The sequence below is a fragment of the Peromyscus californicus genome, unplaced genomic scaffold, assembly GCF_007827085.1.
Source record: "Peromyscus californicus insignis strain IS unplaced genomic scaffold, ASM782708v3 Scaffold_3__1_contigs__length_106647218, whole genome shotgun sequence".
NCBI lineage: Eukaryota > Metazoa > Chordata > Mammalia > Rodentia > Cricetidae > Peromyscus > Peromyscus californicus.
Window position 1 is genome coordinate 40,061,374 of NW_026294551.1, and position 26,886 is coordinate 40,088,259.

Genomic DNA, 26,886 nt, shown 5'->3' on the forward strand with positions numbered 1-26,886 from the left:
AACCATGACCTATGGAATCACAAGAGTAAATCAGATTCTCATATGCAGACATTCCTGGATGACCTCAACTTTCCACATGTCCTTGGCATTGAAGAATCAAATCCATGAAGGTGGTATTTATCTCGGCAGTAGAGTACGAGCCTAGGGGGTGGGAGTAGATAGGGTCACAGCTTGGTGACAGTACCTGCCTAGCATGTGTAAGGTCCTGGAGTCCAACCAGGATCACAGAAAAAAATCATATATTTTACTAAAAATAAAAGACCCACATTCCTCCACTCATATCCCCAGGGTGCCCAAAAAGTCCTGAGTCCCCAGCAAGTCCCATAGGATGCTCAGGATCCTGGCTTGGTTCTGCCATTTTGGATCAAGTTCTTCTGTGTGAACATCTCATGGGACCTGAATTGTGCTCAGATACCTCAAGGGTTCTGGGTGATATTGAGGATCTTCTCAGTGTCCCCTCTATCTGCGAGGTGGCTCAGGTGCCTTTGTGTCTCTCTTGGCCTCCAACCACCACTGCCAAGTCTGATGCCAACTTATAGTGGTCAAGAACATCCAGCCAGTGCTGGAAGTGATGTGGATACCTTGCCCAGGTCAGGAATACCTGGTGGGACTGCGGATTAGTTCCCACCCATTGCAGACAGTTCCCTTTTGAGGGCCTTCAGAAGGCTGTCCACCCCTTCCTGGTCAGGTATGACAGTGGTAGTTGAGGAGTGTGTGGGGGGGAGGCAGAGCAGAATTTGGGATTATCAGTTGGATTCTTTCAGTGCCTGCAAGAGATATTGACTGAAGTCATCTTAGCTACTCACTTCTAGGGGAGTTCCCAAGATATCTAGGAAGTTCCAGCCAGAAGGAGGCATTACCAGGATGCCATCTGCCTGCTCCAGCCTCTCACCAACTCTATACCTTCTCTCAATCTGGCCACACTCCTCAGCAATGCTGGGAACTGTGACTAGATCCATATGGATCATCTGCAAATAAGGATACTTTGACTTATTTTTTATTTATTTCCCCTTTATTTCCTTCTCTTGTCTTACTGCTCTAGCTAAGAATGAAAGCAGAGAAAGTGGGCATCCTTGTCTTGTTCCTGATTCTAATGGAAATGCCTTGAGTTTCCCTCCATTTAGTATAATGCTCGTTATAAGTTTGTTGTATAGCCCTATAATATTATGCTGGGATATGTTATTTTTATGCCTAGTTTCTTCAATGTTTCTATCATGAAGATTTTTGTGAAAAGCCTTTTCTGCATCTATTGAGTTTATCATGTGATTTCTGTGATTTTTTTAGCATTATTCTTATTGCAGAGCATTGCTTTGGCTGTCTGAGGTCTTTAAAAAATACTTTATGTGTATGAGTGTTTTGCCTGTTTGTCTGTGTATCACATATGTACAGTGCTCACAGAGGCCAGAAGAGGGCGCCAGATGCCCTGGGACTAGAGTTGCAGATGGCTATGAGCTGCCATGTGGGTGCAGGGGATCAAAAACAGGCCCCCTTGAAGAGAGGCAGTGTTGTCAACCACTTTGCCATCTCCCCAGTGCCTGTATGGGGGAATTTTATGTGTTCCCATGACTTTTAAGATTTTGTCTTATTTCTGTGGGGAATAGTACTGGAATTTTGATGAGAACTGCCTTGAATCTGTAGATTACTTTTTGTAGGGCAGCCATTTTCACAATGTTAATTCTTCCAATCCATGATCATGGGGAGAGTTTTTTTCTGTCTTCTAGTTTCTCCCTCAGTGGTGTTTTAAAACTTACATTATGGAGAGCTTTCGTTTCCTTGGTTACGTTTATTCCAAGATATTTCGTTTTGTTTTTTGAAACTAATTTGAATGGTATTGTTTCCTTGATTCTCAGTGTGTCTTTCATTGGTGTATAGGAAGGGTACTTGATTTTTGTATCGTGTTTTGTATCATCTTGTCTTGCTGGAAGTGTTTATCAGATGTAAGAATCTATGATAGAGTTTTTAGGGTCTCTCTCTATAGTATCATGTCACCTGCAAATAAGGATATTTTCACTTCTTTTCCTATTTGTATCCCTTTTATTTCCTCTCTTATCTTATTACAAGCTCTGGCTAAACCTTCCATCTCCGTGTTGCATAGGAGTGGAGAGAGGACAGTCTTGTCGTGTTCCTGACCTTAATAGGAATGTTGTGAGTTTCCTCCCTTTCTGCCTGGTGCTGGCTCTAAGTTTATTATATATGGCCTTTGTTATGCTGAGATATGTTCCTTCCATTCCTAGTCTCTTCAATGTTTTGTCATGCAAAGATGTGAGATTTTGCCAAAGGCCTTTTCTGCATCTGTTGAAACGATCCATGATTTCTGTCCTTGAGTCTATTTATATGCTGTATTACATCTATTGATTTATGTACCTTAAATCATCCCTGCATCTCTGGAATGGAGTGAACTTAATAATGATGGATGCTTTTTTGATGTATTCAATTCAGTTTGCAAGTATTTTATTGAGAATTTTTGCTTCTATGTTCGTAAGACAAATTGGCCTATAATTTTCTTTTGTGTGTGTGTGTCTTTATCTGGTTTTGGTATCAGGGTAGTACTGGCTTCATATGTAAGTTTGGAGCATTCTTTCATTTTCCATTGTATGGAATAGTCTGGAAGCATTGGTATTACTTCTTTCAAGATCTAGTAGAGGGCTGGAGAGATGGCTCAGAGGTTAAGAGCACCAATTGCTCTTCCAGAGGTCCTGAGTTCAATTCCCAGCACCCACATGGTGGCTCACAACCATCTGTAATGAGATTGGGCACCCTCTTCTGTATACATAATAAATAAATAAATCTTAAAAAAAAAAAGATCTAGTAGAATGCAGTGAATCCACCTGAGCTGGGATTTCTTCTTCTTCTCCTTCTCCTCCTTTCTTCTTTCTTATTCTTCTTCACAGGGTTTCTCTGTGTAGCCTTAGCTGTCCTGGAACTCACTCTGTGGACCAGGCCTTGAACTCACAGAGATCCATCTGCCTCTGCCTCTCAAGTACTAGGATTAAAGGCATGCACCACCATGTCTGGCTGACCCTGGACTTTTTTGACTGAGTGTTTGTTTTAGTTCTACATTGGTCTCATTGCTTGTTATAGAGCCATTCAAATAGCTTATTTCAGTTAAATTTTCATAGGTCACATATTTCTAGAAAGGCATCCATTTCTTTTTCTTTCTTTCTTTTAGATTTATTTATTTCTTTTTATTATGTATACAGTGTTCTGCCTGCATGTATGTCTTCGTTCCAGAAGAGGGCGCCAGATCTCATTACAAATGGTTGTGAGCTACCATGTGATTGCTGGGAATTGAACTCAGGACCTCTGGAAGAGCAGCCAGTGTTCTTAACCTCTGAGTCATCTCTCCAGCCCCATCTTTTTCTTTTAGATGTTCCAATTTAGTGGAATACACATTTTCAAGGTTTGTCCTTAGGACTTTCTGAATTCTATTGGCAGTAGTTAGAAACCCCCTTTTACACTGGAGCTGCTTTCATTATATCTCATAGTTTTGGTATGTTATGTCTTCATTTTTATTTAACTCTAAAATGTATTTCCTTTCTGATTTCTTCAGTAAGCCAGTTGTTATAATCTCCATGAGTTAGTGGTTTTCTTGCTGCTGATTTTTAGCTTCATTTCATTGTTGTCAGATAGAATACAAGAAACTGTTTCAATTTTCTTGTATTTGCCGATACTTGCTTTTTGTCCTTTAATATGATCTACCTTAGGGAAAGTTCTATGGGCTCCAGAGAAGAACGTGTATTCAGCAGTATTTGTGTGGAATGTTCTGTAGATGTCTGCTAGGTCCATTTGATCTAAGGAATCACTGAATCCAGATGTTTCTCTGTTCATGATTCATTGGGATGACTTGCCTATGGATGAGAGCAGGGCACTGACATTACTCAGTATTCTTGTATCGGGTTTGTCTGGGTCTTGACCTCTAGTAGTGTCAGGTGCACTTGTGGCCAGTGTATATATGTTTATAACAGCAGTAGTGTCTTATCAGAGTGTTCTTTTAGTCAGTATAAAGTCACTCTCTTTATCTCTTTTGACTAATTTTGGTTTGGAGTTTATTTTGTCAATTATGAGAATTCTCTTATAAATCCAGTCTCTGTAAAAAACTTTTTTCTATTTTCATATTTTTATTTTATTTATGTATTTATTTTACATCCTGACTTTAGTTTCCCCTCCCTCCTCTACTCCCAGTCCTCCCCCCATGGCCCCCCCACGTGCACTCCTCCTCTGTTTCTATTCAGAAAAGGGCAAGTCTCCCATGGACATAACAAAACATAGCGTATCAAGTTGGAGTAACACTAAGCAACTCGCCTTGTATTAAGTCTGGGTCAGGCAACCTAGTGTGAGGAATAGGATCCCCAAAACCAGAAAAGAGTCAGAGACAGCCCCTGCTTCCACTGTTGGGAGTCCTACAAGAAGACCAAGCTACACAACTGTCATATATATGAAGAGTGACTAGGTCATTCCCATGCAGGCTCCCTGGTTGTCAGTTTGGTCTCTGTGAGCTCCTATGAGCCCTGGTTAGTTGTAAATCCAGCCTTTTAGTGTGTCTTCTATGTGGGGAGTTGAGACCGTTGATGTGCAGCGTTACCACTGAAGGTGTGCATTGGCTCCTGTTACGTTGTTGATCTCATGGTGACTGATGAGTCCTGTCATTCATTGGCTTCACTTCTCTTCTGGCATCACCTGCTGTTTCCTGTGGTCTCAGAGAGTGTCTTTCTTTTCAGACCTCAGGATCCCTTTGAACATCTTTGGTAGAGCTGGCTTAGTGACCATGAATTCCTGGTCCACTCCTTCAATTATGAGAGATAGTTTCATAGATAAAGTAGTCTGGGTTAGCAGTTATTGTCTTTCAAAGGTTGAAATATATCATTCTAAGGCCTCTTACATTTTTTTAGATGAGACACTGTATCCAGCTACTTGCTTCTATAAATTATAAATAACAACTTCTCAGTGTACTCATAGAACTGTAAGATGTAGATAAAAGAGATGTCTACCTAAAAAGAGATTTATTTTTTTATTTGTGTGTGTGTGCCTGTGTGAATTTATGTACACTATGTTAATGCAGGTTAATGCAAGACAGTGTAGATTCCTTGGACTTGAGTTATAGCTGGTTGTAAGCTGCCTGATGTGGGTGCTGGGAACCATCTCTCTACCCTAGAAATTCCATTTTTATTTTCCAGAGAATAAACATGAAACAAACTGTATGTGACCAGTGTTTGTACCGTGCTTAATTGTTTGATTTCAGAATGCTTTATAGGGAAACCTAGTTATTTCTGAATTGTGGAATTTATTCGATCTCTAAATATATTCAGAACATTTCAGAGGTAGTCAACTAATTAAACACACTTGCTTTTATAGCTAGTTGCTTTTCTCACTCTCTTTCCTTGCTTGACAACTTTCTATTATTTCCCTCTGGCAGGCTGTGTGGTTCCAGGGGCTGGAGCAGTTGAAGTCGCAATAGCAGAAGCTCTTGTTAACCACAAGCACCGTGTGCAGGGAAGAACTCGCCTTGGCATCCAAGCCTTTGCAGATTCCTTACTTATTATCCCGAAGGTACAACTGTCTCCTGGCCAGATAACAACTGTCTTTACTGAAAGATCCTTGATTACAAATTGCCCATCTTGCCCAGCAGTTCGCAGAGTTAGAAATGTGCTTATTTGCATTTCCTGTTGTGTTAAATATTTTACAAACCCAGCAGAGCGACTATGGGGACTGAAGCTTATGGTACTTTGGGAGCTCCAGGAAGCAGTCAGGTTTTCCTTGGGTCCAAAAGCACTGTAGAAAGTTCATTACTAACCAATCCTAGCGAACAGTTTTGAACTTAAGTTTTGTTAGATTTTTATTTGTAACATAGATTCTTGTTTTGTTGGTGGCATTCAACATGTTATTACTTTAAGTTGTGAGAAGAGAAGAACTTCAAAATGTTTAGCGTTCCCAAATCCGACCAGCTTGAATCTGTGGTAATTTCGAGACGAGGAGAGAGGCAGCAAGAGGACAGAGAACTGTCCTTCCTTGCTCTCTGCCTTCCGTTAGTTGTCAGCCACATAGAAATATAGAAAGATGTTTCCAGCATGCTGTTCCCATGAATTAAACCATTATTAACCATCCTAGCAAAGACTTAAATAATTTATATCAGAATTATTCACAATTTGTGCGTTGTTTGTGAATCAGATGTCAATTTTTTTTTCTTTCCTCCAAGCAGCAAAGTCATTAAGTAATGATGTTGTTGACATGAATTGGTGGCCCTGGCACACAGTGGCCCTCTTCTCTATCAGCTGTCAGTAGGAAAATTAGGCTGGTATAGAGTAAGGCATCTCCATCCAAGCTGCTGTAGTTCATGGCTCTCCTTCTGAAGCCAAGGGCCACACAGTGCTGCGGATGCTCTGCTGCTCCTTAGCAAGTGCTGGGAAGAACAGGAGGGCATGCGGCTCAAAGGCCAGGGGAAACAAAAAGGATCTTAAATCTTTTCTAAGAAAAGAAAGCAGCTGGGTGTGGTGGCATGTGCCTAGTGCCAGCACTTGGGAGGTGAAGCAGGAGGACAGGGAGCTCAAGGCGGTTCCTGCTCCATGAGGGGAGAAGAGGTTGGAGGCCAACCTGGACCACATGATGCCTTGCCTGAAAAATATGTGGGATTTGGGAAGTCTGGTCCTTGGAACTTAGAGTTCTGTACAAGGGGAGCTGTTCAAGTACAGAATGTGCTAGGGAGATAAAGCAATCATTTGGTTTAGGTTGGGCATGGGATTCTTCTAAAGGAGATGAGCACTGTATTGTGATTGTGTTTTCACAAGACTGAAAAGTAGTACCTTACTTTTGTACTTGATTTTCAAATACATATGCGAAGGCACTCCACACATACTTGTTGTTTTTTCCTGAAGGTTCTTGCTCAGAATTCTGGTTATGACCTGCAGGAAACATTGATAAAAGTTCAGACTGAACATGCAGAATCAAAAGAGCTTGTGGGCATAGACCTGAATACAGGTAAGAGATTGAAGGAAACTTAGCTTTACTCAAGAGATTGTTCTTCAAGAACCCAAATCTTATAACAGAGAGTGGTAGGTTGGGACATTTTGTTATATCAATCTTGATTGCATCTAGCTTACTCCAAAAAATATTTAATGTGTTTAGGTGTTTTTGCTTTTGTGTATGTCTGTGCACAACGTGCATGCAGTACCTGTGGAGCTCAGAAGAGAGCATCAGATCCTCTGGAACTGGCCCTGAACCTGGGTACTCTGCAAGAGTAACAAGTGCTCTTAACTGAAACAAAAGAACTTTTAAATGTGGGTTCTAGGGACCAAACTCAGACTCGGTCCTTGTGTTTGTACAGCAGTCAACGACTGAACTATCTACATCTCCGGTCCTCTCTGCCCTCGCCAATGTTAAAAAGATATACTTATTGAATGCTTATTATTTGGATTCACACTGGGCAAAATAGAGCTTCTCTTGTAGTGAGTGAAAACAGGCAGTAAACAATAACTCTAACAAATAAATTATTTAGCATCTAAGAGAACAATAAACTTGAAAAAATAAAAGAGCAAAGTAAGGATGATCATGAATGCTAATTAAAGAAGGTAGGAAAGGGATGAAAATTACAACATTTGTACAGTATACACTAGGAAAATGTCTACTGATGAAGCTGAAGGAACTGAAGAGTTAGCCATGGAGGGGCAGCATTAAGTGCTTTCTCAGGAGAGGGCACAGCCAGCAGGGAAGGAAGGAAGGAGGTAGGAGAGGGGATAGGTCAGATTATACAGTGGCATGTGGGCTAGTCCGAGAACTTTGGCTTTTGTGTTTTAATCCTTGCAGTGAAATGGGAGCGATTTTGAGCAGAGATGTGACATGGTCTATTTGAAAGGATCACTCCGACCACACTCCACCCTATGGAGGGCAGTTAGCTAAACAACTAGTAGGTTAGAATTGCACTAACAATGGGAGAAAACTAGATAAAGCTGGTTGTGGACTGAGGGACTGTTCAGTTTTGGCAAAGTCTAGTTTGAAGTACTTACGGTCTTTTGGGAGAAGTTGTTTGATATATTGAGCTCAAGAAAAAGAGGTAAGAGAGTTATCAGGATGTAGATAGCTTAAACCCAGAAAATTGGATGAGACTGCCTGGGAAATACGTTATGCTAGGTAGTTTTATGTCAACCTGACACAAGCTAGAGTCATCTGAGAGGAGGGAGCCTCAATTAAGAAAACCTCTCCATAAGATCAGGTTGTTGACAACCCTATAGGGTATTTTCTTAATGATTGATGGGGGAGAGCCAGCCCATTGTGGGTGTGCCATCCCTGGGCTGGTGGTCCTGGCTTCCATAAGAAAGCAGGCTGAGCAAGCCAGTAAGCAGCATCCTCTGTGGCCTCTGCATCAGCTCCTTCCTCCAGGGTCCTGCCCTATTTGAGTTCCTGTCCTGACTTCTTTTGATGATGAACAGTGTGGAAGCATACGCCGAATAAACCCTTTCGTCCTCAAGTTTCTTTGGTCATAGTGTTTCATCACAGCAATAGTAATCCTGACTAAGACATATGTATAGTGAGAGAATAGAAGAGTCTTGGGCTGGATGGGGGTTGTACAGTGAAAAGAAAGGGGAGCATGGTGTCTGAAAGCCAAGAAGGAATTGTCAAAGGGATATGATGAGCTGTCAAGCAGTAGATAAGGCTGGCGAGAGCCCACAGCACTTAGCACAGAGGTCATTGGTGACCTTGACGAAAGTAGTTCTGTAAGAGATTAAATATTGTTAGACTCCACCAGTCAACATTGACAGGGTATATCAAGATTGCTGTATTAAGAGGTTTGTTTTTACTTTGCAGGGGAGCCGATGGTAGCAGCAGAAGCAGGAGTTTGGGATAATTATTGTGTGAAAAAACATCTTCTTCACTCATGGTAAATTGGCAAAGAAGAGAAAGACCTTTAGGGATATAACTGATAGCTTTGAACATTTCCTGTTATTTTTGTTCTGAAGACATTGTGAAGTGTATGGCATTGTAGTTGCCAGCTGCTGAGGCTAGCTTTTGTCCTCCTACAGTCCCTTAAGCACTGTATCTGCAGCAGTGTAAGTCCCTGGGAAAGCTAACCTCACCCTCACTGTTGGAGTGGGAGGGGGAGGCAGGAAGTACTGCAACAGCACTGTCTGTGTGGCAGGGGGGAGCAGCGACATGTGACAGTTAGCGCAGCTTTGCTGGGGTATAAATTAGACTTCTACCGAGTCAACAAAGCAGTCAAAATTACAGTGTGAGGAGGGCTGCTTCGTTCGTGATATCTTTGTTTCATAAACTCTCACACCAGCATAGCCGAAGGAAAAAGTGCCCTGCGCTGCCGGAAGATTGCTGGGGAGACGCAGGCATGTGCTAGGAGGCTTGACTCACTCTCATCTTTTCATCCTTAGCACAGTGATTGCCACCAACATTCTCCTGGTTGATGAAATTATGCGAGCGGGCATGTCTTCTCTCAGAGAGTGATTGAATTCAAGATCAATTCATCTGGAAGACAAGATAGCATGCATGTCATATCCAACACCGGCTTATGGCCTTAACTGTTACAAAATAAATGTGGTGTGTATCTTTTGGTCTCAGCTGTTTCAGAAACACTTAATCAAAGTATAAAGAACACACAAATTTTCCCAGTAAAAGAATAATAATAGTAATATTTTCTGAGTTTTAACTCCCCACCCTATAATATATGTTATTTCCGTTCTCATAAAATAAAATGTGTCATGATGCCTATACCTTCTGGGCACAGGTTTTAGAGTATCCAAGTCAATTTCCAGTTTATCAGAGATCTTAAATGTAGTAAGATAAATGTTCTCTTTTCTTTCTAAAGCCCTTCAGTAATTTCCTGCTGCCACTTTCTTAGGAATGTGGCATCACATATAATATAATTTTCTCATGCACAGTCCCTAGCCCAACCTATTTAGCATATAGTTTGTTATAGTTTGCTTAGCCTTTAAAGGTGTGGGCAGGGTATGGCTATGTAGCTTGGGCTGGAATTTAGAATCCTCCTGCCTCAGTGTCTGAGTGCTGGTGTTATAACCCTGCTCTTTTCAGCAACCTGTACTCTGCCCTGGCTCTGATAGCCCTGACTGGACAGCAAGGCAGTCCCTCTGGAAAGGCAGGGCTTATTAGCATCAGCTCTATGAGAACACTGCCTTTGGTTCTAGTGTAGCTAGTCTGTAGATAGACAGTCCTGATATCCATTTGTTTAAAGCTCTCCAGTTAATCTCTCTCCAGGCTCTTTGTCCATGTTCTTTGCCTGGATCCAAGTTGATAAGATATTAAAATGTCTCAGGTGTGTTCTTGGAACTTGTTTATAGCACTAGGAGAAGATTCCTTTGATCATTTCATGCGTTGGTTGAAAAATCTACAATTTTATACCCTGTTTTATTTCACTTAGTATGTTTGTTGACATCTCTTTAAGTCAGTAGCCAATGCTTCTAAACATCCTTGCATGACAGTTCATTGCAAGACACACTTCTGTTTAGTTTACTGTTTGTATTTTAAGTTTCCATTGTCAACATACTATGTGCATCAAGACTTTTTTGTGCAGATTTTCAGGAAAGAGTCTCAGGCTGTAGCCCAGGTTGGACTTGAACTCTCAGCACACCTTCTGCTTATCCTCCCGAGTGTTGGGTTTACAGGCACAAGCCAACATGCTTTGAATTTTCTTTTTTTTTTTTTTTCAAGACAAGGTTTCTCTGTGTAGCTTTGGAGCCTTTCCTGGAACTCGCTTTGTAGACCAGGCTGGCCTTGAACTCACAGAGATCCGCCTGCCTCTGCCTCCCGAGTGCTGGGATTAAAGGCGTGCGCCACCACCATCCGGCTTTTGAATTTTCTTCAACAAGAAGAAGAAGTAGATGTTAAGGGGCTGTGAAGACAGCACACTCAGGAAAGCACTTTCCTCACAAGTGTGAAGGTCTGAGTTCAGTCCCCACGGGAAATGCCTGGTGTGGCCTGCGCTTGTTATCCCAGCACCAGTGAGACAGAGATGGAGGAGGAGGATCCCTGGGGCTTGCTGCTTCCAGGCCAATGAGAGAGCCTGTCTCAAAGGGAGGTGGGCAGTATTCCTAAAGGTGACAGTTGAGGTTGTCCTATGGCTTCCACGTGTATGTGCAAACACACGTGCCCTTGTGCACATACATGAACGCGCTATGCTTAAGGGGATGCTGATGCACCAGCTGTCTTCTCCCTGTCATGGGCCCTCCCACCCAGCCTCCCTAGATGTGGTCTTTGTCTTCCATACACTGTGCTTTAAAGCTTCTACTATATGTGCACATACCTGTGAGGATAGAACACATTCTCCCTCAGGCTTTAATCTATAAATAAGGTATTCTGTAGATATATATTTTACTGCTTTTATTTCCCACTAAATGGTTTTGAGATTTATCCATTTATTTTAGCAATTTCGGAGTGCCCTAGTGCATTTCATGTTCATCTTTTTTGTTATTTCTAATTCCACATGACTTTAGTCACCACATGGTGAAGTCCTTTGTACATGTCTTCTGGGAAGTGAAGTGTCAGTTCAGTCTTATATTTACCAAGTAACTTCACAAGTTTCTTAATCTCTCTGCAAAATATAATACATACATTTCCTGTTGCTACAACCTCGGAGTCCTAACCTTAATGTTTTCCAGTGTGAAGGGTAATGGTTACATCTCACATCTGGAAATTGCCTTGGTCACTAGTTCGACTGAACATGTTTTTTCATAAACTCTTGGCCATTTGGTTTTTTTTTTTTTTTTTTTTTTTTGGTTTTTCAAGACAGGGTTTCTCTGTGTAGCTTTGTGCCTGTCCTAGAACTCACTCTGTAGCCCAGGCTGGCCTCGACCTCACAGAGATCCGCCTGGCTCTGCCTCCCGAGTGCTGGGATTAAAGGCGTGCGCCACCACCGCCCGGCCTGCCATTTGGTTTTTTAAATCATCATAAATGGTGTGATATGGGAAGATGTGTGTGTGTGTGTGTGTGTGTGTGTGTGTGTGTGTGTGTGTGTATAATTTGATATTCTGCCTCAAGAAATTTCTCTCTACTTAAATAATAAAGAAGTTGTCTGTATTTTATGATTAGTTTGTTTTTTCCCATTTGCTTTTGTACATGACATGATGTGGCTCTAAATACTTGATATGATGCCACCAAGTGCTCTCCTGCCCACTTACGTGTGACAACACCCTGTTGTATACCAACGTTTATTGTATTCCATTGGGCCGGTGACATTTTCTTCTTAAAATTCTGTATTTATTGAGAGAGAGGGAGGGAGGGAGAGTGTGAGTGCATGCTATATCATGCATGTGGAGGTCAGAGGACAACTTGTGGGGGTCACTTCTCTCCTACCACTGTGTGGGTTCTGAGGGTCAAACTCAGGCATCAGGCCTGGCAGCAGGCGTCCGCACCCACTGAGATAAGTCATTGACCTTAATCAGATTTTCATGATTGGAGAGAACACTAGTCCTAAGCATTAGACTACAGGGGAAGCTAAGTTTTCATATTTTGAGTTGGTTTTGATTTAAATCTCATGTTCAGTTTTTCTGTTATGTTGTTGTCATATCATCACCACATTGTTTTAATTCTTAAAACTTCCCAGAAAGTCTCAAAACCTAGTAGTGTGACCACAGCCTCCTACTTCCACTTTTTCTTTGTTTTCTTTACAATTGTTTGGGCTCTTCCTGGACCTGGTCTTTTTCTTACTTAGTTTTACCATGTGCTCACCGAGGGACTTACACTTATTAGGACTACAGCGATGCTATAGATTATTTCAGGTAGAATGGACAGTTGTAAATTGCTTATAATTTTATTTATATCTTCCTCATGTTCCAAGTTTTTATTAATTAGTCAACGTTTTGCTTTTAACTTTTAAATGTTTCTTATAAAATGCATTACATTTTGGCTAGATTTGTTCCTGTGTATTGTGTCTTAGAAGATTTTATGAATAAGACCATTTATGAAGGTTACATTTTTAAATTGTTTGTTGCTGCCCTGTAAGTCCTCTAGGATTTTTTTGAGGGGGTGTGAAGGGCTAGAGAGGTTGGGATTTGTTTTTTAATAGTGGATTCTGTATTTGACAACTTTACTGGGTTCTCCCATTAGTGCCATCATGTGGTTATAGATATGTAGATTATCTTAACATATCTGGGTTGAGATCGAGTTACTATGAATAACAGCAGTTTAGTCCCCCCACCATTCCAATCCTTATATTAGTATCAACTGTTTCTGTGTCTTGCTGATCTGGTTAACCCTTTTTGTATATTATTGTGTAGAAGTAATGACAGCTATCATCTCTATCTTGTTCTTGCCTTCAGAGACTGCTTCTGGTTCCTTCTCTCCTGTGCTGGCTAGTTTATGTCAACTTGACACAGGCTAAGTCATCAGGGAGGAGGAACCTCAATTGAGAAAACACCTCCATGAGAGCAGGCTTCAGGCCAGCCTGTAGGGAATTTTCTTAATGGGTGATTGATGGGGAGAGCCCAACCTGTTATAGGTGGTGCCACCCCTGGGCTGGTGGTCCCATGTTCTATAAGAAAGCCCACAGAGCAAACTATGAGAAGCAAGCCAAGTAAGCAGCTTCTCTCCATGGCCTTTGCATCAGCTCCTGCCTCCAGATTCCTTCTCTGTATGAGTTCCTTTCCTGACTTCCTTCGATGATAACTATAATGTGGAAGTGTAAGCCTAATAAGCCTTTTCCTCCCAAACTTGCTTTTGGTCACGACATCTCATCACAGCAGTAGTAATCCTAACTAAGGCACCTTCCTTCCCTGTCTATTTTTGCTGTGAGATATTGGCAGGTAGCTACATAAGGCGAAATCTGTTCCTTTCTGTTTTGCTACGAGTTGAACTTTTTGTTGTTGTTTTTTGAGTTTAAGTGATTTTCTCCATACAGTGAGATGTTTTGCTTTAATGTGGTAATGTGATCACCTATTTTAATAGAGTTTTTGGAGACAGGTCTTACTATATATCCATGGCTGGTTTGAAACTGGCTATGTAGACCAGGCTGGCCTTGAACTCAGAGAGATCTGCCTGCCTCTGCCTCCCAAATACTGAGATTAAGGACATATATATGTCACTACATCTGACATATTTTAATGCATTAGTAAACTAATTTTTCATTCCTGAGATAAACCGTATATGTTAGGATATACCATATTTATCAGTTGTGACATGCATATTTTTCATACTTCAACATTTCTGTAGTTAGGATATACACTGCTGACAATGGCATCTACTAATTCCTCTCAAACTTGGTCACTTGTAATCCCTGACAGACCACTGGAGGAAGGAAAATAAATGTTGGTTGACCAAAACCTTACTGTTCTCACTTTCTGGCAAGTCAAAGAAATCTTCAGCATCAAAATTTAGAGAATTGGAGCATGCCTTTAATCCCAGCACTTGGGAGGCAGAGGCAGGCAGATCTCTGTGAGTCTGAGGCCAACCTGGTCTACAGAGCAAGATCCAGGACAGCCAGGGCTGTTACACAGAGAAACCTTGTCTTGAAAAACCAAACCAAACAAAAAACAAACAAACAAACAAAAAACCTTAAAGAATGCATGGGTTTAATGGGGAACACACCAGAGATACAGTAGGACTCCCAAGAAATCTTGAGTTACCACCTCTTGATTCCAGGAATGATACCAACTGTGTTGAACAATGACTTAGAAGAGTTGGACTCTGAATATGAAGTTTGAAGAGTACCTTGTTTATCTTGCCTATATTTTATTTATTATGAATTCATTGACCATGATCTATGGCAAAGAATCTGTATAAACAAATCTAAAAAGTTCCTCTGGTAAGTATAAATAAAATGTATGAGTGTCAAGAAAACATTGTCATGGTTGAAGTGACAATATATTTTTCTCTTAGTATATAAAGAGATGGTACATCTCACAGGCAGTGGTGTTTTAGATTTGATGAAATATTACACTTTATGCATTTCTGGGCTCAATGCTAATGCATATTTAGAAAGTTTTTTTTGGGGGGTGCATTTTTATTGAGTTGATAACTCAAACAGCAGTGGATAAGCAGTGAGTGAGCGAACTTTCTGTAGTCACAAGCAGACACATCTAGGTTTCAAATGTGCTCGATGCAGCACTGGCTTACACTTGGCTTATCCTTCTGCTCCGTTTGGTGTCAATGTCCTGTTAGGCTTCTGGCGTGAGCTGTGCAGGGAGCTGCTGTCTTTCTTGTGGCACAGTTTGAGACATAACAATGAAGGGCTATCTATTTCTTGAAAGCTTGGACTGGTCTAGTAGTTTCTTAAATGGCAGATAGGGTTTTGACTCAATTTTCTTTATTGCTGGAGGTCTCAGATTTTCTGTCATTTTGAGACTTTTGGTAATTTATATTTTTATAGAAATCCATTATAAAGTGATTTTTTCTTTAAAGTTTATTTTGTTTTATGTTAGATGTGCCACCTCTTTTGATGAGGGGATTGAGAAAGGAACCTTTTTATTTTTATTTGTTATATGCCAAAGATTGAATCCAATCCAGAACCTTTGGCAAATACTCTGCCACTGAGCTACATCCCTAGCTCCAGGTAATATTTTCCTTTCTTACTTACTTTCTTTCTTCCTTCCTTCCTTCCTTCCTTCCTTCCTTCCTTTCTTTCTTTCTTTCTTTCTTTCTTTCTTTCTTTCTTTCTTTCTTTCTTTTGTTTTTTGAGAGAGGGTTTCTCTGTGTAACCCTGGCTGTCCTGGAACTTGCTCTGTAGACCAGGCTGGCCTCAAACTCACAGAGGATAATATCTTTAGGTAGTGGTGAAATTTTATTATAAAATTAATTATTTGGTTAATTTTCCCATCATTACCAACATGTTGAATTTATTTCTAACACATATTGTTGATGTTTTTCACTTACATTTATAAACTTTCCCCCTTTCACTGTCTTAATTTTTTAAATTATAATTGCATTGGGGGACACACAGTGAGCATATGGAGTCAGAGGATAACTTTGTGGGGTTGGTTCTCTGCTGCCACTTCTGCATGACAAGTTCCCTTAACCAGCTGAGCCATCTTTCTGCCCCACCCCAGTCCTTCCACTGTCTGCTGTGGTGTCCAGTTCTGTCCGGTGCCCCTCTCTCTCCTCGGCTGGTTTGAAAATGATACATCCAGACCCCAAGGTCCTGTCATTTTTATCACTTTATTAAATATCCAGTGCCAGTGAAGCGGACTAGCTCTGTCCTTTGTTCTCATCTCTGCTTTCCTTTTCTTTCATTCTCTGTTCTTTCATTTTCCTTCTGATAGACCTTCCCAGGGAATATCAATGAGACTGTTTTTGAGGGAGGTCTCTGTGCCTCAGCTTCTAAAGAGGCTGATTGTTTGGGTTACCTAGTTGATTTATTTGCCTCCTTTTATTTGTAATTCTCCCTTTAGGGAGAGGTTTCGCCTCTTCCCCCACTCCCATCCACACAGAGCACAAGCAACACATGAGCACTATGGGGCACTATGAAAATGAAATCTATCAGTCATGAGCATAGGTGTGTAATTTTACACTAAAGAAGTAGAAATTTTTTCAATAAGATCATAGCAAAAAATTGATCAAACTTAGGGGTAGAGATGCCCATCCACGTATAGGAGACATTGGAACACCCAACATACAAGACTAGAAAAGAGCCCCCATGTCATAGTTAAAAACACTAAATTTAAAGATCAAAGAAACCATATTGAAAGCCACAAAAGAGAAACAAATTATGCATAAAGGCAGGCCCATCAGAATAACAGAATTCTCAACAAAATCCCTAAAAGGCGGGTTTGGAATGATGACTTTCAAGATCTGAAAGACAACTGCTACCCACACTACTATACCTAGCAAAACTATCATAATTGAAAAAGAAAAACTTTAAACAAAAACAGACTACAAGAATTGATGATCACTAGGCCAATGCTACAGAAGATACTTGAAAGAATAATGTAGATGAGGCAACAGGAGAGAGAATAAAACACCTATACTGGTAGTTACACAGATGAATTGTGAAAAACAAGATACTGGGCTGGGGAGGTGGTTCAGCAGGTAAGTTTCTGCAGAGGACCCAGTTTTAATTCCCAGCACCCACATGGTGACTCGCAATCATCTGTACCTCAAGTTTCAGGGAATCTGGTGTCTTCTTCTGATCTCCATTGGCACCAATAGAATTTGTTGCTCTTGCAGAGGACTTTAGTTCAGTTCCCAGCTGCAATATTGGGTGACTCATGAATAGTCTATAACTCTTAACCTCAGGGATCTAAAGTCATCTTCTGGTCCCTACCAGCATTGTAGTCATGTGCATAAATCCATAGGCATACATGTATACACACACACACACACACACACACACACACACACACAATTTAAAAAGTCTTTAAAACAACCAAATGCAGCAAAACATTAAGAATTAATACACAGCTTTTGATCCCTGACTATAAATGGTCTTAATTCACCAATCAAAAGACATACTGGCCGGGCGGTGGTGGCTCATGCCTTTAATCCCAGCACTCAGGAGGCAGAGGCAGGTGGAACTCTGTGAGTTTGAGGCCAGCCTGGGCTACAGATTGAGTTCCAGGAAAGGCACCAAAGCTACACAGAGAAACCTTGTCTCGAAAACCAAAAAAAAAAAAAAAAAAAAAAAAAAAAAAAAAAAAAAAAAAGACATACTAAAAGATTGGATTAAAAAAAGAGGATTCAGGGCAGTCAAAATGGCTCAGTGATTAAAGGTGCTTGCTAACAAGCTTGATTACTCAAGTTGATTGCCTAGGACACATGTGGTGAAGGAGGGAGAGAACCAATTCCCTCTATATGCTTAACATGGCACACACAAAATACAAAAAAAAACCTTAAATGTGAAGAAGGCTGAAGAGATGGCTCAGTAGTTAAGAGCACTGGCTGCTTTTCCAGAGACCTGGAGTTCAATCCCCAGCACCCACATGGTGGCTCACAACTGTAACTCCAGCTTCAGGGGGTCTAATGCCCTCTTTTGGCCTCTGGGCATGTGGTGTAAAGACAGACATGCTGGCCATCCTGGTTACTTTTCCATTGCTGTGATGAGACACTCCAACCAAGGCAGCTTATAAAAGAAAGCACTTAGTTGAGAGCTTGCTTACAGTTTCAGACGGCGAGTCTGAGATCATGATGACAGGAAGCACAGTCACAGGCAGGTAGGCAGGCATAGCATTGGAGCACTAGCTGAGAGCTTACATTCCAAGGTCGAGAGAGACATTGGGCCTGGCATGGGCTTTTGAAATCCCAGAGCCCACCCCTACTGACACATCTCCAACAAAGCCACACTTCCTAGTCCTTCCCCAAATTTCCACCAATCATTCAAATATGGGAGCCTATGGGAGCCCTTTTCATTCAAACCACCACCTGGGCAAAATACCCAGATGCATAAAAATTAAAAGTTTTAAAATGTGAAACAAACAAACCAGGATTCATCCATTTGCTGCCTCCAAGTTATGTACTTCACTATCAAAATCAGATAGATGAAGCCTGAGAGTGAGAGGCTGGAGAAAAGCATCCCAAGCAAATTGAACCAGGAATCAACAGGTGTCAATGTTCTAATATTTGATAAGATAGACTCCAATCAAAATTAGATGACGTCACCCATTTTCACCAATAGGCAGGCCATCTTGACAGTGAACAGTGAAACACTTGAGTAAATGACAGATCAAGTGGACCTCATAAACAGTTACGTAGTATTCTACCCTAAAAATACAAAACAGATTCTCAGCAGCCCACTGAAGTTTCTCTAAAATAGACCACATAGTAAGATACAAACTAAATCTTAATAAATATAGGAAAATTGTAATATTTCCGTGTATTCTATCTGACCACAATGGAATAAAACTAAAGATCCACTGCAAGAGAAATTATGGAACACACACAAATTCATGGGTATTGAGCAATACCCCATTGAATAACATGTCACTGGAGGAATCAAGAGGGAAATAAAAATTCCTAGAATTGAATGAAACACAATCTACCCAAACCCATGTTACAGTGAAAGCAGCCCTAAGGGGAAGTTTACAGCTACAAGTGCTTATTTTAAAGGCTCAAGGAGATTTCAAACAACAATGCACCTTAGGGTCCTGAAAAACAAGAAAAATCCAATTCCCAAATCAGTAGAAAAAACAGGATAGGAGGTGTGTGTGGCAGGGAACACATTCAGTGCACTAGATACATATATACATGTGCACACACATTTATATAAAAGTGTCGTGTGTACAGTGAATATTCACAACTGCAATAATTAAAAACTTGCATGTTTGACAGTTGGATCTGTAATTTTTTGTTATTCCAAAAAGCTTTTTAAAAATTTAAGGAAGTTTTTTTTTTTTTTCTTGTGGTACATCAATGCTTGTTAGAGGCAGTGTGTATGTTTTGCTGGAACTCTGACCCAGGACCTGTGTGCATGCTGGGTATATGTTCTAACTCTGACCAAACTCCCTAGTGAAACAAACCCTTAGCCCTTCTTTTAAATGTGTTCTTTAAAAATTTTTAATTAGGTGTGAGGATTTTGTCTGCACGCGTACACGTGCACCACTTAAATGCTTGGTGCCCATGGAGGTCAGAAGACGGTGCCAGATCCCTTGAAACTGGAGTTATGGATGATTGTGAACCACCCTGTGGATGCTGGGAATTGAACCGGGGTCCTTTGCAAGAACAAGTGGCTCTTAACTGCCCTCTCTCCAGCCCCTTGAAATGTGTCCTTATTCAGTGTTTAGACTTCGACATCTGTTCACTCCTCATTCACTGCTCTTGGCCTTACTGCTGCTCTACTGCTGGTTTTTCCTCTTGAGGTCACTCGGAGGCTACGGCTTCCTTCCTCAGCCCTGCGGTGCGCCTGTGGTGGGAGTGCCCCGTGCGTCCCTCAGACTGTCTCCATCGCCCTTTACTGTCTGATGGTAATTTACCCGACTAGGGAACTCTCACTTCGCTGTTTCCTCGGCGTTTTGAAGACTTGGTCCCACTGTTTTCCGAGACCACATTCTTTGTTCTATTGATACACCTTTCCAAGTTCCCTTCTGCAGGAACCTGTTGTGATGCACTCAAGCATGGCGTCGCTCTCGCGCGGGGCCCTTCGGTTTCTTGGCACGGGCTGAGCAGAGCACATTCTCGCTTTCAGTCCTTTTGCATAGAAACCAGAGCAGAAAGGTGGATCATATGGTAGTTTCGGTTTTTTTTTTTTTTTTCTGCATTGCCATACGTTTTGCAGGCCCAGCAGTGATGGGCAAGGAGCCCGGGTCCCTCTACCAACAGTTACTCCTGGCCAGAGCCATCTTAATAGACGGGAAATGGCGTCTCATTGTGAGCTGTCTGTCTTCTGCCGCATTTTTATGTCTCTAAATTGGGGTGAGGTGGCGGGTAGTTCACGTCCGCAAGAGTCGCTGCGCACTGGAACTGCTAGACCTCTGGATTTTTAATGCAATTTGTCTAACTCGTTTTTCTATCTTTTGGAGAGCATCCAACTTCTAAGTACATAAAAAATTCATGACAGTTCTCTTAAAAATAAAAAAAAAGCCTTTATCCTAAGATTGTTTTATAAGTCTCCTGGTTTCTGTTAAAGTATCATGGAGCCAAGAATCGTTATCCCCCTATCTGCCACTCTCCTTGTTCTTTCTCACCTCTTCTTTTTTTTCTTTTACAATCCTTTCTGTGACAATAACTATTTCTCTGCAATCACTTTATTGGTGCCATCACTATGGCTTTATGTTTTGATCCTGTCTCAGAGTCATACATAACTACTCTCCCAGCCTCCCACACTATCACTGCCATCTCGGGGGTTTGACTCGTGAACGTAATTCAGCTTAATATCTCTAGGTATTAAGGCCTTGTAACAATCCATTCACTCTGCCTTTACAGCTGCCTATATAATTGTCAAAGAGATCCAGGGGAGCAGGGATACAGTCATTAAGGGCATCCGTGGCGACTCTGCAAATAGCCTTCCTTTTCTTAGTCTGTTCTGGATTGGGGTCTTTGAGATTACCAGTGAGGAAATCAAGTGCCCCATGAATTAGATTTAATCTCCAATCATATTTTTTTTCCTGGCCAGATGTTTAGACTGTACAGATGGTCCCTGATTTATGGTTCGGTTTATGATACTTCAACTTTAAGGTGGTGGAAATTGATACACATTTAGTAGAAACGGCACTTCAATGTCTGAATCTTGATCTTTTTTCAAGGCTGATGATATGCATTACAACATACCCTAGTGATGCCGAGCCCAATCTCTAGTTAGCCATCCAGTCATGAGTATTGAGTCCAATTTCTAGTTAGCCATCCAGTCATGAGGATAAAAGATGGACAGTGTACTGGTTGGTAGGTTAGGGATATTAAATGCTTAAAAAAAATCCAACAACTTAATTTTTAATGAAAATGTTTTATTTTATTTTACTTTTATGCATGTGGGTGTTTTGCCTGCACATATGTCTGTGTACCACTGTGTGCTTGGTGGCTTCAGAGGCCAGAAGAGGCAAAGGAATTACAGGTGGTTGTGAGCTGCCAGGTGGGTGCTGTGAGTCAAACTTGGGTCCTCTGAAGAGCATCCAGTGCTTTTAACTGTTGAGCCATCTCTCCAGCCCTCCGAATGCATTTTGACTTATGATGGGTTTATCAGAATATAGCCACAGTGTGTTGAGGAGTCTCAGTATAGGAAAAGAGCACAACTGGAGATTGGGGTTTAGGTGGCTTTAGTGAAAGGCATACCCTGCTAAGTGATCCCTACATGGGGTGAACTGCAGCTTCCTGATCACTCTGCTATTTATCTATCTATAAATCTGGACTTTTGTATTAATGTTCTTTTTTTAAATTTTTGTTTATCTATATTTTATATATGAGTGCTCTGCATGTATGTCTGCATACCAGAAGAGGGCACCAGATCTCATTATTAGATCGTCGTGAGCCACCATGTGGGTGCTGGGAATTGAACTCAGGACCTCTGGAAGAGCAGCCAGTGCTCTTAACCCCTGAGCCGTCTCTCCAGCCCCTGTATTAATGTTCTTATTGCCGTGACAAGGTCTCTGACAGGAGCATCTGAAGAAAGGAAGGAAGGCTTTATTCTGCGTCTCAAGGAGTGTTGTCCAGCATGGCAGGAAGGCATGGTGGCAGAAGCATGGAGTGATTGGTCACAATGCACTGCCTCCTTTTTATTCAGGCCTGTGGAACACTGCTGTCCACATGTAGGGTGAGTCTTGCTACCTCAACTAATGTAGTCTAGAAGGCCCTTGGAGACCCAAACTAAGACCTTTGCAGGAGGATATTGTATGTAAGGACACAGAGAAAGTAAGAGCTAGGGTACTGGCATTTCCCTAGAGCCCCTGGATGGTAAGAGTCTTTTCTCCATGGGCATGGCCGGCCATCTCCACACTCAGCAGAGTCCTTGACAGTACAGAACTGAAATGATGACAGTCGCGCGCGATGGGAAATGACGGCAGTTTCCTCTTGTCTGGAACTTTGTCAGCATGTTCTAAGGGCTTGGTTCAGGAATCAGATGGTATCACCTCCTATCTGCCCACTGCCCGGACCAGCATAGAGCCCAGTATCTTGTTGGACAAATAGCCTGTGCCCTTGAATCTGGCTCGTGTCCATGCCTTGGAGACAGATTTAGTTACAGAGGTTGAGAAAAAGGGTTGAGCCATATGCTCACCTGGCAGGTGCTACATAAAACCCTCATGGTGTGTAACAGAAGGCTTTGAAAGCAGAGAGCCTAAAAGGATCTTTCCCATGCCCTTTCTGCAGTGGCTCTGGGGCTGTGCAGGGCAGTTTGACTACAGGGTAGTGTTTGTGGGCCGAGGTGAAATTGATAGGGGCAGCATTATTCATCGAATTTGACTAATCTGTCTTCTCTAGGATGCTTCTTGCCTCTGGAATGCAGGCACTGACGGCGAGTACCACACTGCATTCCTTATTAAAAAAATGTCCTCCTTCCCCCACATTTTCAGATATCTTTTGGAAGATGCTACTACTGAAGGAAACTGCTCTCTGCTGTTTGTGTATCACTGTTTAGCTTGGTTCTTTGCTTTCACTAAACTTCAGTCTCCAAAGCTCTTCTTTTCTATGCTATACCCCGATACAGTGGGAGAATATGATAGGCTAGCCTGTGAAGAGGAGAATGCTGGAAATCTCTCCGTCATGGAGTTGTCTCTATGGGGAACGGTGATGTCAGCCGCTGAGAATGCTCACTCTGGAACCACAGTGGGATGTGGGCTCGCTCTTCATCCCTGCCCCTGTAGTCACTGTCAGCCCCAGGGCCGTCACTTAACTTCAGTCTCTGCATCCCTCTTCTCTAAAAGAGAGATAGCTGTTGTCAGAAATAGCACATGGGAATTGCTTCTCAGAGTGCTCAGGCAATTCTTTGAGCTTAACAACTAGTTATTTTTATTATCTATTGTGTGCATAGGAGATGGGTCAGATGCACAATTTTTAATGTTGAACAGAATAAAATCAAGTGACAATTCCCCTGAAGATTTGGGCTCCAGTGAGGGAGAGATGTTAATACTGCTTTGGCTTTGGCTGTGCTTACCGGGGCAGGTTGAAGAGTGTGGCTAGTATTGTGTTTCCTGGCTTCTTCTTTAGTGGCGTTATCTCAGTCTCTGCCCTAGGAGTGGTGTTGGTGACCTTGCATTGATGGGGCTAAAAACGGCTGAAAGGTCACAAAGCCTGTGAAACCATCTTCTCCACAAGGGTAGTACCTAAGTACTTCTGTCAGTCTATTTTAAACTTTCTAGGGATGTGCCTAAGCTTGCACATACATACATGGGTAAGCTAAGGAAATACATTTTCAGAGTACCAAGGATATCCAGACAGATGTCAAACTTTCTGATCTCCTGAGGTTCAAGTTCTGACATTGGCATTTAGTTTCAAAGCATTAAACATTATCTGCTTTCTGAGTTTTGTTTTAAATGCAGATGTATGAGAAAAGCTTGTCATGTGAAGGGCCTGTTTGGTGCTTGGTTGGTATCTGGGAACTTGGGTTTGGGAAGTATTCCTACTAGCCTGATAAGAACATCTCAGTGTCCACACTGTCAATATGGTTCAGTCTGTTTTGAGAGTCTGGAGTTTGAGTACATGTTAGGCCTAGGGTTCCTGTGTAACTAGCCATGATCCTGGGTAACAAGTCTCTGGTGATACCCTGTTTATTAATATTTCACATGACACAGTTCTTTCTGGAGACCTTTCTTTGTATCATCTCTCTGTAACAAGATGTAGCCACACAGGTGCTCTGTGCTGACCACAGGTCTTCCTTGTGAATTGTTCAACTTGGGTGTGACCTAAGGGGATCTCTGTCATAACAAAGAATTTTTGCCATCACACACGGACACACAAAACACACACAACTACAAAAAAAATTCTGAGTAAAGATCCTTAGTAAAATATTGGGAAACCAAATTTAACATCACATACAGCATGACCCATTGGGATTTACCCGAGTCAACTAATGCAATATACCATATTAATAGAACAAAGGACAAACCCACATAACTGTTCCAATATACATGTTGTCTTAGTCAGGGTTTCTATTATTGTGAAGAGACACCATGACCACAGCAATTCTTAGAAAGGAAAACATTTAATTGAGACTGACTTACAGTTTCAGAGGTTTAGTTCATTATCTTCATGGCAAGAAGCATGGTGGCATGCAGGCAGACATGGTGCTGGAGAAGGAGCAGAGAGTTCGACATCTGGATCTACGGGCAACAGAAGGAGACTGTATGCCACACTGGGCATAGTTTGAGCATGTAAGACCTCATCCCTCACCCCCACAATGACACACTTCCTCCAACAACCCCACACTTACTCCAACAAAGCCACACCTCCTAACGTACCTATGGGGTCCATTTTCTTTCAAACAATCACACATATACAAGCCTTCACAAAAATCATAAGAACTCAAACTTAGAAGGAAATTTCCTTTTCCTGAGCAACAGCATCTACAAAAACTAACCATAAGAAGAAAGACTGTACATAGGGGTGGAAGCCCCAGTGTTCTCCCCCTGATCAGGAACATAGCATAGTAAATGCTCAAGTTTACTCTTCAACACGGGCCCAGAAAGTCTCAGTCAGTGCTGTCCGGGAAATAAGAAAAAGAAGCAGGATTCAAACTTGAACCTTTCTGGTTCTAAAATCCATGATCCTCCTATCCCCTTGGTAAGAGGGTTGGACAACTCCCTCTCAGGACTTCCTGGAATGGCACAGGAAAAATGTCTTTTCTAGACAACATGACCCAGCCTCCAGAACATTCTGAGGATTAGTTAAGTACAAGCATTGCTAAGAAAAGGGAACCTGCTGAGTTTGAGAGAGAATGAGTTTACGGGGCTTTTCTCTCAGTGCCCTTGGGGAAAAAGTGGCAGCTTGGAGCTTACAGCCAGAAGTGGTGTTGTTTCCCGGGGCTTGGCTGTGTGTCTTCTGCCTGCCTTGGGGATAATTATCTACTATGGTACATAGACAGAAGCAGAGATCTGCTGTGATGTTTCCCTCTCGTTTGTATGCATTTTTGGAGATAGGCTCTTACTATGGAGCCCAGGCTGACCTCAAGGTCATGGTCTTCCCACGAGCACAGATTACCGGTGTGTACCATCACACTTGGCTTTGTGGTGTTCATATCTAAGAAAAGATCAGGGGGCGGTACTACTGCAAACACCACGAGGAGCCTAAACCAAGCTGGATCCCTGATTCCATCACAGGACAGAGCTTCAGGACAAGTCAGAGTGAAACCAAAAGTTATTTTTAGAGAGACATACAAGGAGAGGACAAAACATGTCTAAGACACGGCGTGGGCTTCTCCAGACAGAGTAGCATTTAGGAGCCTTTGCAATGGTTATGTATGATTTTTGTGGATTTCTAAGTTACGTTCCTCAAAGGATATAATTTTCAACAAGTCTTAGTGACTATATAGCACTTTAAGTTTAAAAACTAAGCAAAAAACAGGGCTGCCGAGATGGCTCGGTGAGTAAAGGTGTTTGCCACCAAGCCTGAGGATCTGAGTTCGATCCCTGGGACCCACACGGTAGGAGGAGAGAAGTCATTCCTCAACCTCTGTGCACGTTCCATGGCATACCCCACAAAAAACGTTAAGTAAATACATGTGAGTGGATTTCTTTTTGTAAACGAAATGTAAAGTAGTTTCACAGAGTGCGTTGCTTAGGGTTTGTGAGGAGCGAGGAGCATTTTCACGCAGTTAAACAAACAATCATAACCACTCTGGCCCTAAGGAGGTACAGTTTATTGTTTTCTGCATCCTTGTTTGAAGCATCTTTAGGAAGATAAGCAATTTTGACATTCTCTGTTGTGGCGTTTCTGATCCCCAGTTAGACTCTAGGGTGAGTGGCTGCTTTCCGTTTCCTGTCTTTCTCTCCCTCCTCAAGACTGCTGCAGCCGGTGACCTATTGACTGATGCCAGCAACCTGACTTAGGCCAGCCACTGAGATGGGGAGAGTACCAACTCTGAAGCGATGCAGGAATTTGCTTCTCTTTCAAGTCCAGAAGCCCAGCGATCAGGACTGGGGCATTCTCAGATCACCCAGAGTCCGGGCTCCTAACTATTCTGACCATATACTTTTTTTGCTGGGGGTTGTTTTGAGGCAGGGCTTCACTGTGTAGCTCAAGCTCTCCTAGAACTCTCAAGTTTTCTGTGTCAGCTTCCCTGGGGCTGGGATTCCAGGTGGGCTCCACCACATCCGGTTGAGCATATGGATTTCATCCTCAAGGTTGCCTTTTGATCCATGATGCCCTCTGAAGCTTCAGCCACCACCACTGAGTTCCAGGCAGGAGGCAGGAGACACAGAGGAAGGACTCACTTCAGCAGCCTCGCTGCTTCCTTTTAGGGAACTGTCCCAGAAGTCCGGTTGAGTGATTTCCTCTAACATTTCTTTAGGCAGAAATTTAGCCCTGTGGGTACACTTAATTACGGCAGAGACTTTAAAAATGTAGTCTTTAGTTAGGTGCGCAGGCAAT

General features: G+C 42.0%; 1 protein-coding gene across 2 annotated transcripts in view; it reads left to right on the forward strand.

The window, feature by feature from the left end:
* Positions 1 to 10,641, forward strand: part of Cct6b (chaperonin containing TCP1 subunit 6B) — a 43,226-nt gene extending 32,585 nt beyond the window's left edge. For both annotated transcript variants that reach the window (XM_052759791.1, XM_052759790.1), the window contains 4 exons: positions 5,414 to 5,547; positions 6,870 to 6,972; positions 8,797 to 8,869; positions 9,372 to 10,641. In XM_052759791.1, coding sequence (XP_052615751.1) covers positions 5,414 to 5,547; positions 6,870 to 6,972; positions 8,797 to 8,869; positions 9,372 to 9,444 — 383 coding nt within the window. In that variant the 3' untranslated portion in view covers positions 9,445 to 10,641. The remainder of the gene's footprint in view (positions 1 to 5,413; positions 5,548 to 6,869; positions 6,973 to 8,796; positions 8,870 to 9,371) is intronic.
* Positions 10,642 to 26,886: the final 16,245 nt, after the last annotated feature.